At 58.3% G+C, this 11,868-nt stretch overlaps 2 protein-coding genes across 2 annotated transcripts in view; one reads left to right on the top strand and one right to left on the bottom strand.

The window, feature by feature from the left end:
• FER1L5 (fer-1 like family member 5) overlaps positions 1-11,868 on the top strand; it is a 50,874-nt gene that overhangs the window by 33,869 nt on the left and 5,137 nt on the right. The window contains exons 22-42 of the mRNA XM_036888719.2: positions 407-584; positions 660-815; positions 1,934-2,065; positions 3,137-3,300; positions 3,583-3,697; positions 4,535-4,637; positions 5,125-5,288; positions 5,379-5,543; positions 5,765-5,909; positions 6,042-6,119; positions 7,023-7,204; positions 7,392-7,581; positions 7,864-7,955; positions 8,912-9,058; positions 9,139-9,301; positions 9,450-9,475; positions 10,055-10,105; positions 10,253-10,354; positions 10,689-10,808; positions 11,321-11,482; positions 11,686-11,777. Of these exons, the coding sequence (XP_036744614.2) occupies positions 407-584; positions 660-815; positions 1,934-2,065; positions 3,137-3,300; positions 3,583-3,697; positions 4,535-4,637; positions 5,125-5,288; positions 5,379-5,543; positions 5,765-5,909; positions 6,042-6,119; positions 7,023-7,204; positions 7,392-7,581; positions 7,864-7,955; positions 8,912-9,058; positions 9,139-9,301; positions 9,450-9,475; positions 10,055-10,105; positions 10,253-10,354; positions 10,689-10,808; positions 11,321-11,482; positions 11,686-11,777 (2,727 nt within the window). The remainder of the gene's footprint in view (positions 1-406; positions 585-659; positions 816-1,933; positions 2,066-3,136; positions 3,301-3,582; positions 3,698-4,534; positions 4,638-5,124; positions 5,289-5,378; positions 5,544-5,764; positions 5,910-6,041; positions 6,120-7,022; positions 7,205-7,391; positions 7,582-7,863; positions 7,956-8,911; positions 9,059-9,138; positions 9,302-9,449; positions 9,476-10,054; positions 10,106-10,252; positions 10,355-10,688; positions 10,809-11,320; positions 11,483-11,685; positions 11,778-11,868) is intronic.
• The window catches only part of LMAN2L (lectin, mannose binding 2 like), a 46,072-nt gene continuing 43,635 nt past the window's right edge, over positions 9,432-11,868 (bottom strand). Inside the window, exon 9 of the mRNA XM_036888832.2 lies at positions 9,432-9,844. Coding sequence (XP_036744727.2) covers positions 9,834-9,844 — 11 coding nt within the window. The 3' untranslated portion in view covers positions 9,432-9,833. The remainder of the gene's footprint in view (positions 9,845-11,868) is intronic.

The raw sequence follows: 11,868 nt of genomic DNA, 5'->3' as shown, positions 1-11,868 counted from the left end.
CTGGGGGCTGCTCCCAGCTCCAGCGTTGTCTTCAGGGCTCTGCCTGTTATGGAAGATCCATTATCAGGCCTCTCCCAGCCCCACTCCCCACTTGGATTCCATCCCCACCCTCCAGGGTTTGGTTGGCCCCTGCCTCAGGGTCCATACCTGCATCCAGGAGGTTGTTGAGCAATGGCTTGGCACCCCTGGGAGTTGGGAGGATGGGAGAGGGATGGATGAGACCCAAGGGCCAGCCACAGTGAGCAGCAGCCTTCCTAAAGAAAAGCAGAGGACGGGACAGGCTAGCAGAGGACAGGGCAGGCTCTCGTGCCTAGGAAGGGCACTCTGGCCTACGGCAGGGCAGGAGGCCCTGACGTGGTGAGATGGAAGAGAGGCCCAGCCCCCTGCTTCCTGGTCCTGGCCACAGGCGCCCTCTGCCCTGCATGACTAATCAGCCCAAAGCCACCAACCTGGACCAGAAGAGGTGGCAGCTGCGCAGCCTCCTCCTCCAGGAACTGGCCCACAAAGCCAAGGAAGTCAAGCCTAGGGACATGCTGGCCATGGTGGAAGGCTGGCTGTACCGCCTCAACACCGTGCTCCCTGAGGTGGGCACGGACACCCTGGCCAGGGAGCAGGCCCTGGAGCTGGTTGCACAGACCTGACACTCTCCTGCCCGGCAGCCCCAGGTGAGCCTCCCGGATGTGATGATCTGGCTGGTGTCCAACAAGCAGCGAGTGGCCTATGCACAGGTGCCTGCCCACAGCATCTTGTTCTCCCCAGCAGGGGCCCTGCACTCCGGCAGGTTCTGTGGGAAGACACAGACCCTCCTCCTGCAGGTGGGGAAGCCGGGAATTGTCAGGGGAGGAGAGGGCCCAGAAATCCCAAGGAGAAGCCCTGAACCCTTGGGCAGTGCCCTGGAGCCTCCCCATGGGCACACCCACTCCTATTTCCCCTGCCCTTTGCCAGGTGACCCGGGGTTAAATAGTCTCCAGAGGAAGGCAGGGGCCTCTGACCATGTGGCTGACGCCATGTCCATGTCCCTCAAATTTGTCTCCTCTGTCATCCTCATGCCACACCTGGTCCAGACCCTCGTCATCTCCCCTGGACCATGATGGGTGCTGTCCTCAGTATTTAATGCCTCTAAGGTTTAGGCACCAGCCCATCATGTCAGATGTAAGCCATCAATAAGGCTGACTGGCCACCACCCCCACCCTGATGACAGCCCCTGCTTCCAGCCCTCCACAGAAAGGCAGATGGGGGCCACCCCCTCCCTCTCAGAGACATCCTGGCTCCCCATTGCCTCCTGCCTGGCCAGGCCCAGCCCCCTCTCATCAGGCATCAGCCCTCCTGGGCCCCACACTCCTAACATAGGATCCCAACCCCCTTTACCCTTCCCACCACCCATGCCCATCTGAGTCCTCCTCATCCCACAAGAACCACTGAGATTGAGTCCTGGCTCCTCCACTCCTTGGCTTATATGACCCTGGGCCAACTCCTGCCCAGGCCTCAGTCTGCTCCCCTGTAAAACAGGCCCAATAATAACACCCAACTCATGACGGCACGTGAGGATCAGCACACGCTCCACATTCAGCACTTAACACAGTGCCTGACCTGCAGCCAGCACACAATAACCCAGGGCTAGGTGACTGTCAGCATCACTTGTCATCACTGCTCCTCCTGGAGCCTTCCCACGCTCCCTAGGGGCTCTGCCCCTCTCCCCTCCAAGGCGCCCCCAGCCTCTCTATTACACTGCGGTCACAGGTAAAACCATTTGCATGCTGGCTCCCACTCCGGGAGGCAGGAAGGCTATGCCCTCCACTTTTTAGCCCCAGCACGCAGCTAAGTGTAAGGTCGCTGCTCCGGGACAGAGGCCGGTATGTGTGACTGTTCCAAGTGTGTGCCCCTCCCTCACCTGTGCCCCTGCCCCTGGGGAATTGGCCTGCTTCTGGCTCAGTACCCAGAGGGTGAAGGACAGAAGGGCACGCTCCCAGCCTCTCTCCGGGTCTGCATGTGGCTTGGCAATGTCGCAAACAGCAAGGATCTGCAGCTGCTCCGCCAGGGTGAAGTGGTCGTATATGCTGAGACGGTGAGCATGGCCCAGGGGGTGCAGGTGGGAGGGTTTGGCTGCAACAGCCCAGCAGCCAAGGTGGAGAAAAACACTCCTGGCAGTCTGAGAATTGTGAAAGGGGGTCCAGTAGCAGCTTGGATCCCTTGTTGGCAAGCCATAGGTGCATGGTGACAGGGGAGAGCTGAGCGGTCCTCAGGGCTGGTGACTCTCTCCCTGATGGAGGATTCTGAGGAATTTCTCCCAGTAAGTTCAGGGCATGTGAGGTGAACAAGGCTCCAGCCCAACCTGGCAGCCTGGGACCCCTGCAGACCCCAGCTGGGTCCTCAGGCCAGCCCAGTGGTCACAGGAAGGGGCCTGGAACAGTCAGGGGAGCAAGAAATTGAGGCATCTTCCCACAGGACCATAAACCCAGGTGGGTGAGCAGTCAGGGGAACACAGGGCTCAGGAGAAGGCTCTGAGAGCAGAGGGGAAGTAAGTCTTGAGTTTCTGACTTTTTAATTTACTGAGTTAAAACATTTTTATGGTTCCTAAGTTACATGTTATGGATGGATATATCATGATACATGGAACTGGCCCCTACACAGTTCTTGGAGACGCTGAAATAGAGGGAGGATTTGGGATGTGGTGCAGGGAACAGAGACCATATGCCCAGTAGGGAACTGTGGAAGAAAAAGCACAGAGGCAACAAAGATGTAGTCAGGGTGGGGCAGGCCTGGGTTTGCCTGGGTCAGCAGTACACCAGGAAGACAGGTCACCCTGCAGAGGCTGGCTAGCTCTAACATGGGCATCCACCCCTCTCCGCCTCGGAAGCTGAGCCTCAGTCTCCTCCCCTGTGAGATGGGAGTGTGGGGATCACAGGGTAATCCCTGTGAGGCTTGGCGTGACCAGTGAGCTGGCCCGCCCCCGACTGACAGCTGGAGAAAGTGCTGCCTGGGTGGGTGGTAACACAAGCTCCTGGCCCGAGAGGGGGCCGTGTAGCCCTTCCCTGCCTGACCACCATGTTTCTAGGAGGCTCCTGCAGCCCAGGGCGGGCCAACATTCCCCTGGGTGCTAGGGAGGCAGCAGGCACTGATGGCCTCCCTTCCCCAGTACGAGAACCAGGCCAAGTATAAAGACGAGTGGGGACCGCAGGGGCTGTACCGCTGCCCCCACTTCTCGGACGTCATGGGACACAAGGCCCTCCCCAAGGAGGACTTCAGGGAGCCCCATGGATGGCACTGGCAGGGCCAGTGGGTGGTGGAGCCTCAGAGGAGGTAAGGCTGGGCACAGGGCCTGCAGGCTGTGTGCCCCTGGATGTGCAGCAGGGGAGGTGACCCTTTCCACCCAAGGGCCAGTTCACAGCATCCCAAAGAGGGGGGCACCCAACCATGCAGCCTGATCCCAGGCCTGGGGTGCACAGACAAAGGGCCTGCCTCCCAGATGTCCTGTATGCCAGGCCCCACCGCCTAGCCTCACCCTCAGCCTGCAGAGGAGGAGCCTAGGGACCTTTGGGTTCAGGGAGATGTGCTGGGAACTTGGGGTCTTGCTGTCCCCAGACTCCTCCTGGACGTAGACATCAATAAGAGCCAGGTGCTGGAGGAGGTATATGAGAACCAGTGCCGTGACCCCGCGGGGGCTTGGGTGCCCGCAGCCATCCCCAACACGGATGTGGTGAGCAGGGGCAAAGCTGCCTCAGGGATGTGGTTAGGTGGGGGCCATGTAAGCTGGGTTGTCTAGACCAGGGGTTACCATCTGAACCCTGCTCCCCACACACAGCGGGGACCCTGGATGAACATTAATGGGGTTTGTATTCCAGATGACAGGTAAAGATACTTAAATAGGACTGTAAGGAACAAAAGGGGACAGCGTTTCCTTCCCAGGCCTCTCTCAAAGGTAATGCTTCCCCTGAGGGAGAGACTGGTTAGAGCAGTCAAAGTCATCACTGTGTATCCAGAACTTTCTGGTTCGATGGAAATATTCTATATCTGTACCACTCATTGGTACAGATGGGTACTTGAAGTACTTGACGTGTGGTACATGTGAGAGTAAGAAACTGGACTTTGCATTTTGTTTCATTTTGATCGACTGACATGTGGGCAGCCCTAGGAGGCTGGTGGCTGCTGCACTAGACAGCATAGACCTTGCCCATCTCTCCCACATGCTAACCTCCCCTTAACCAGGACAGAGCCGGCTCGGGTAGGGACAGCCCACAGCATCTAGCTGAGGTTTAGTCACACTATTTTGCTTCCACAGACATTAGTATGGTTATTTCCTATTTATGGTGAGTGAAACCAATTTTCCACTGATAGTGGTTACACAAAGTTTCCCTTTAAAAACAGCCATACAGTCAGTAAAAGCACACTGAGTGAATATGCTGGTGGCATTAGATGCAGCAAATGCTGTTTGCTCAGCGCAGGAGGACGGGTAGGCACACAAGTGGGTGGGAAGGCGGGGTGAGGGCCGCATCCTAGCTCAGACACTCCGGCCTTCCCTCTCTGTCACCCACAGGACGGACAGCCTGTGGAGGCCCGGGAGAATGTGACGTGCCCCCAAGGCTGGCATGTTAAGAAGAAGTGGGCCGTGGAGCTGAACCCCGCAGTGGACAGTGAGGGTCCGTCTCTGGTCACGGGCTGGGGGCAGGAGATCCTGGAGCTGCCCTGGTCGGACACTCCCCACAGCCTCAATGCAGCAAACTTCTGGGGGGAATGGGCCTGCATTCCTGGGCATCCTCCAGCCTCTGGAGAGCAGAGCCTCCACCCTTTCCATAGATGGGGCCCCAGAGCAGGTTGTAAATGCCTCCCAAGCACTTGAACAGGAATCTGGTCATGGAGCCTGGGTAGCTCCAAGGAAGGAGCCATGGGCTGGCAGGCAGAAGACCTGAGCTCAAGGTGCAGATGCTGTGACAGGCTGTGTGACTTTGTGCAGGCCATACTATGTCTCTGGGCCTCCCCTTGCTCATTTGTATGATGGGCAGTTGGTCACCACCCAGGTGACCCAGTGTGACCACACCTTCCCTTCTACATCTCAGCGCCAGAGAGGCCTGGACAGGAGGGCAGCTTCCCAGCCCACGGGCAGCCCTGGTCCTTCCTCCTCTGCAGGCTGGGAGTACGGAGCAGGTGTCCCACCCTCCGGCCTACCTCAGATCTGGAACTCGGTGGAGAAAACCTACTACTCCTGTCGTCGCCGGCGCTGGGTGTGTGTGCGCTGCCGGAACCACGGGAGGCTGGGACCCGAGCAGGAGACCCTGTCCTTCCTGCAGCTGGTGAGGGGCTGTGCCATGGGCTGGCCATGACTGTGCTCAGGGTCCCGCCACAGGCCCAGCAGGGTGACTGCTTTCTCCCTGCAGCCCCAGCCCAGCCTGGCCGAGGGGGAGGGCTGGGAGTACGGCACCTTCGGCTCCAAGTTCCACCTGAACCCTCAGCCCCAGAGCCGGTTCCGCCGCCGCTGCTGGCACCGCAGGCTGGCCCCCAACGAAGATGAGGGCATTGCACCCATATTCCTCCTGGAGGGATCCTTGGTACAGCCTAGGGGCCTGGGTGACTCCTCCTTGCAGCCCCACATCCAGGAGCCAGAGCCCAGCCAAAGATGCCCTGTGGCAGGGGTGGGGGGTGAGGGCCCTGGATGCACATCCCCAGGCTTTGCAGGGTGGGGCCGAGGAGGGGAGAGGGTGACAGGAGCCTGGGCTGGAGGAGACAGGAAAAGCAGCCAAGAGCCTCACAGAGAATGTCCTGGGCCCAGCATGTGGATCTGAAAGAGCAGACTAAGAAGCAAGAGGACCAGGTGTCGTCCTGGGGCCTGAAAAAATCCCTCAGGTGCCCCTGGAGGCCAGCCCCAGAGGACATCCAGCCACCTGCCCTGCCCTTCATCTACTGCATCTTCAACAGTGAGCACTGACCTGAGAGAGTGCTGGGAGGGGAGGGGACCCAGGCTCCATGTTATCTGAGGGCAGGGAGCCAGGAGGAGGTAGGTGGGGATCCTGGGGGCAGGTGACCTACACAGCTCCTCTCTTACCCAGAGCCCCACTACTACCAGCTGTTCTGCTACATTTACCAGGCCCGGAACCTGACGTCCAGCCAGATCCAGACATTCCAGGGTAGGCAGCAGGCACCTTGGTCCCCAAACCCCCAGGAGCCCCACTATCTGGCCACCCAGCAGTATAAAGAAGGTGGCAAGGAAGGGGGTGACACCCATGCAGACCCCTCCCCCCACCAGCTCATGGCCTTAGTTTGGAGAAAAGACACAAAAACAAGGAATACAAGGCTGCTCTTGAGCTGTGGAAGTAAGAAGGGGAGTTGAGGAGGCTTTACCCCAGCAGGGACCACTTCCTGGGCCTTGAGGAAGGAGGAGTTTGCCAGCAGAGCACTGATGAGACATGAAGGCGGAGAGAGGGTGATATGCTGGGGAACTACGTGTCCCTTGTGTTGGACAGAAGATGAGGGGTTGGGAGGGGATGTAGCGATTTCCTGCCCTCTGTAGGAGGAAACTTTGGTCCTGTGAGGAGGACAGGTTTCAGGTGAATTATGTGCACCTGCCCTGTCTTGTTGGAGGCACTGTCTGTAGGGAGCCAGGTCCCTGGATGAGGGCCTGAGCCAAGGCAGTCGGTGATTGCTGGGAGTGGGTGTCCACTGGGCATCAGCACTCACATCAAGAGAGCCACACGATATTCCTCAAAGCCGAGGCCATTGCTGAAGCTGTGGGAGGGCAATCACGTGTAGCCTGGTCCCCAGAACTCCTCCAGAAGAGCCACCTGGCCCTCCATCTCTGTGACACCCAGGCTTCAACCATGGTAGTGTAAAATAGTCATGGATGGAGCCGAATGATCCTTGGCCTCAGGTTACCCACACAGCTGCTCTGTGGCTGATGCTGAGGTGGCCTGCCGGACAGCTGGCCATGGCTGCCCCTGCCTGGGCCTCCCGGGGTACCTGGTCTGGTGGAGGCAGCAGCCAGAGAGAAGAGCCTCAGGCGCACAACCCTCTCCTCTCCTTCCACCCTCCAGGACCCTTCATTCGGTTGGTCTTCTTGAACCACAGCCAGTGCACCCGAAACCTGAGAGACTCTGCAGTCCCCACATGGGCCCAGACACTCATCTTCCAGCACCTGCTTCTGTATGAGAACCCCCAGGACACCAAAGAGAGCCCACCCCTCGTGGTGTTGGAACTGTGGCAGAGGGACTCCCAGGTAAGGCAGGCTGGGCTGGGCAGGGTTGCTGAGAACATACGGAGAGTGTTCCCGTGGGTTTGATTTTCAGAGAGCATCAAGTGACATAAACATTAGCCCTTAGTCTAGAGCTGCTGGCATCCCAGTGGGGAGCCAGAACCTTGCTGGCTTTGCCCTTCAAGTTCTGCAAACCTCCCCTTCTGTCCAGGGCAAGGAGAGCTTGTGGGGAAGGAGCATGTTGTGCCCAGTGGTCTGGCTGGATGTCCAAAACCGGATCCTGCCCCCCATGAGATGGCACCCCCTTGTAAAACAGTTGGGGGAAGAAGAGGGCGAGGTCTTGGCATGCTGTGAGCTGATCCTGCAGACAGAGGTACTGGGGGGAGGGCCTGGAGGGGAATGTGGTGCTCACACCCCACCCCACCCCACGTTCCCACAGCCAGAGGTCCCCAACTCCACCCCCTCAGGAAAGGCCTGGGGCCTGGGAACCTGAACACAACTGGTGATGCCTGTCTGCCCATCTCTCCTAGTTCCCCTGCCAGCTTCTGCCCATGGGGCACTGGGGCCTCAGCTTGAACTGAGCTTTCTTGGAACCTGCTTGAGTTGGGGGTGGGGGACAGAAGGACCAGTCCAATGGGGCCTCAAGCTCCCCACTCTCCCACCTCATTCTCAGAGTCTCAGAGGGAACCTGCCAATATTAAGTGTTCCCTGGAAGAATGGGGTCTACACACTCCCCAGGAGCATCCAGCCTATGCTAAAGAAAATGGCTATTGAGGTGATGATTGTGTGGGGTGGGGAGGGCAAGGCGGGTACAAGCATGTCCCAGAGTAGTGGAGCATGGAGGAGCTCTCTGCTGGCCCTCTTTAGGCTTCCTGACTACCTGACCCAAAGTTTGGACCCCAAAAGGATACACTATCTGAGAGATGGAGGGAGACGGGAGAGAAATGAAAAGCAGGAGCTCTGACAGAATATTGTAATTTAATGCAAATCTCTGTGGTGGGTGCAAAGAGTTTTAGCATTCATTGTCACATTTGAGCCTCATGCTCTGTGGAAGGGACAACCTTTCAGAGAAGAAAATTGAAGTGCTCAGATAATGTATCCCCTGCATGTGATACAGGCCAAGTGGCACAGCCAGAATTCGGTCCCAGCCCTCCCTCACTCCAAATGCTAGGAGGTGTCTCACCGATCACTAGCATGGAGGTCCCCACATCGGAACCTCTGTGCCTTGCCACAAATCTGGCAGAGCAAAAGATGGTCAGGTCCTCCAAGAGCAGGAAGCCCACTCCAGTGCCTTGAGGTGGCCTTATGAGGGAGGGCATAGGCATTTCCCAGGGTGCCGTGTCTGTCACCTGAATGAGGTCACAGAGTGCTAGGTCACTGGCTGCCATGGAGTGCTAAGGGATACAAGTCAGCAAGGAGCTCAATGGCATGAGGGACACCAGAACCTGCAGGCCTTCGAGGCAGCCAGCCTTAGGCACTCCCTCCTGAGGCCTGACTAGAGGACAGAAGAGGCAGCAGGAGAGGAAGGGCAATCCTGAAGAGCACTGGAGGTCAGTGAGGGACGGTCAAGTGGCCAGAGAGCACCCAGGTTATAGGACAAGTTCACCCAGCCTCATTCCCTGGGCCCACGGGTCTCCTGATGCACCATCACTCCAGGAGATTCTCTGTGTGCTCAGGACCCTGTTTCAGAGGCCCTGCCTGCCCCACGCCCGCCCTTCTCTGTCCTGGCAGATCCTGGTCTGGGGTCTTCGGAACATGGAGCAGGTGCACTCCCCCCAGCTCCTGGTGGAGTGCTGGGAAGAGTCCTTGCAGACAAAACCCATCCCGGACTTCCAGACCAACCCCAACTTCAGCGAGTCAGTCCTCTTCCTTACGCTGGTAAGAAGGCCTCAGGTGAGAGCTGGGCAGCTCTGTCCTCCTGTGAGGCCCCTCACTCCAGCCTGTTCTTGTGGCCACAGCACATGCCTACAGAGGAGGCCTATGCACTGGCCCTCACACTGAAGGTGGTGGACAATCAGGACTTTGGCCAACAGACTGTGGTGGGTCAGGCCAACATCGACTCCCTCCAGCCCTACTTCTGTGACCCCTGGGCCAAGGACTACGTGCCGCCACAGCTCCCAAGTACGGCCCTTTATACTTGCCCTTTCCCAGGCCTCACTGACAAGCTGGCACTGGGGTGGGTGAGGCCGTGGCTTCCCTGTGGGGTTGGGGTCCCTCCTCCTCATCCTTCTCACCTCTCCTGAGTCATGACTGCACTTTCTCTATACAGTGCTATCTGTGAACAAGCACCAGGAGGTGAGTAAGGGGCTAGAGTCCCACCTCCTCCCACACCATTATAGGGAATAACCTGTCTCTGAGGAGGGGTGTGGTTGATCTGTGTGGTTCTATAGCCCAGTGAGGCCTGACTGTCCACGAGAGCTCAGTAATTCTCATACATCAGAATTGCTGGAGGAAGGACCCAGGCATCAGCATTTTTTCCAGCCCCCTTCCCCAGTAATCCCAATGTTTTCAAGACTCAGAACTACTGCTCTAGAGCAGCACCTGTCCAGCTGGAATGTACAGGAATCCTTGGGACATTTTGAGCCAGAGCAGATTCTGTTTCAGCAGGCCTGGGTGGGGCTTGAGCTTCTGCATTTCTGAGCCCTTCCAGACTTCAGTCTGAAGCTCTGGGCAATAAAAATAAGACCTGTGCTAACCCTCCTCACCTCCAATCCTGTATCTGAAGATCCCTGAGTTAAAAGGCCTCTGTGAGTGGCAAGGGAGCCCGGGAAGTAAGCACTGGCCTCAATCCGCTTTTTCGCAGAAGTCAGAGATGGTGAGTGGGTGGCTGTGGGCTGCTGAGCCTCCCCTTGCTCACCTGCTCTCATTTCTCAGCTCCTAGATTACCTCTTTGGGAAGTTCTGGTTCAAGTCCAGTGCAGTGGAGGTGATGTAGGCTCAGCCTTGGGGAACAGGAACAACCCCAAGCAACTTAGGGAGATGGGAGGTGGGAGGTGGGGGGCAGCATGACCCTGGGCAGCAGAAGGCCCTATGCCTTCTGCCTGAAGGCCAGCGTGACCCTCTTCCCTGCCAGGACGAGTATGAGCATGAAGTGGATTGGTGGAGCAAGCTGTTCTGGGCCACAGGGGATGCGGAGTCCCTGCAGTATAAGTACAAAGACTACCATACCCTGAAGGTTTGGAGCCCCTGAGAGGGGAGCTTGCTGGGGGAGGTGGAAGAAAGTTGGCTGGGAGAGGCCAGCAAACCTAGCCCTGCAGCACCAAGTAGGGGAGTTTCCTCACGGTCTGCGCAAGACGCGAGGCCACACCTGCACCAGCTGCACCCTCGGGTGAACAGGCTGCCTGTGTCTGCAGCCCGCAGTGCTGCTCCTGGGCCCACTGACTGGGCAGACACGCCGGGGAAGACCCAGCAGCTGGTGGTCCCTCAGTGCCCTGACCCAGAATGGTCCCACTCTGGTCAAGCCCAGGCCTGCCTCCCTACCAGCCCGGGTCCCACCCACCCTTGTGCAGGTATATGACTGTGAGCTGGAGGCTGTGCCCACCTTCCAAGGCCTGCAGGACTTCTGCCAGACCTTCAAACTCTACCAGGAACAGCCCAAGATGGACAGCCCTGTGGTAGGGGAGTTCAAGGTGTGTGTCCACCCAGCTTCGGTGCCCCTTCTGTGCCCAGAAGACTCTAATAAAGGCCCTGGCTCTATATGCTTGTGAGGAGGGGGCAGGGAGGGCTTGAAAATCAGTTCTGGGAGGCGGGGAGCAGACTTGACTTATCAGGGGTTCAGGGTAGGTACCTTTCCTGACACAGGTAGGGTGAGGGCCTTCTCACTCGCAGCTCTGGCCTGTGCTAGTCTCCCAAGCCCTGAGAGCCTTAGACAGCAAATTCAAACCTGATGGGATGGGTGGGGGTGGAATCAGAGTTCCCTCCAGCAGGAACTCCAGTTCCTTGCCCCACTCCTAACATGGTGGTCCCTGAAGATCTGAAGATCATCTTTGCTTGTACCCCTCTACCTGGCCTCAGCCTGCCACCCACATACCCCACTCTCTGCTGAGCTTCGACCAGGGGTGCCTCCTGGAGGGCTTTGTAGAGCCAGGCCAGCACTGCCAGGCTGGGCTGCCAGTACCTCCCCTCTCCAACACACACACAGGGCCTGTTCCGCGTCTACCCCTTCCCCGAGAATCCAGAAGCCCCCAGGCCACCCCGGCAGTTCTTGGTTTGGCCAGAGAGAGCAGACTTCCCTCAGCAGTGCGTAGTGCGGGTGTATGTGGTGCGTGCCATCAACCTGCAGCCCCAAGACTCCAATGGCCTGGTAATGGGCAGCCCCAACCTGCAGCACCCACCTTCTGGGGCCCCACCCAGCCCAGAACCCCGCATCTTCCCAGAGCTCCCTCAGGCCACTGCCCCCAGACTGCCAACTCCCCATATGGTACCTGTGCTGCAAGGGCTCATTTCGGCCCCACTCCCACCCTCCCTGACCAACCGGACTGACACCATTTCCTGTCTGGCCTCCAGTGCGACCCTTACGTGATCCTGAAACTGGGACAGACAAAGCTTGGCAACCGGAACAAGTACCTGCCCAACACTCTGGATCCCATCTTTGGCATGTAAGCTGCCCCAGCTCCCCCAAGTCCCACTTCTCCATGCCCACCCGCTCCAAGCTGGGAGTGAACCCAGGAGGCAAAGAGCCCTTACAGT

This window comes from Manis pentadactyla, chromosome 2 (genome assembly GCF_030020395.1).
Source record: "Manis pentadactyla isolate mManPen7 chromosome 2, mManPen7.hap1, whole genome shotgun sequence".
Taxonomy (NCBI): Eukaryota; Metazoa; Chordata; class Mammalia; order Pholidota; family Manidae; genus Manis; species Manis pentadactyla.
This window is presented reverse-complemented; position numbering and strand designations above follow the sequence as displayed.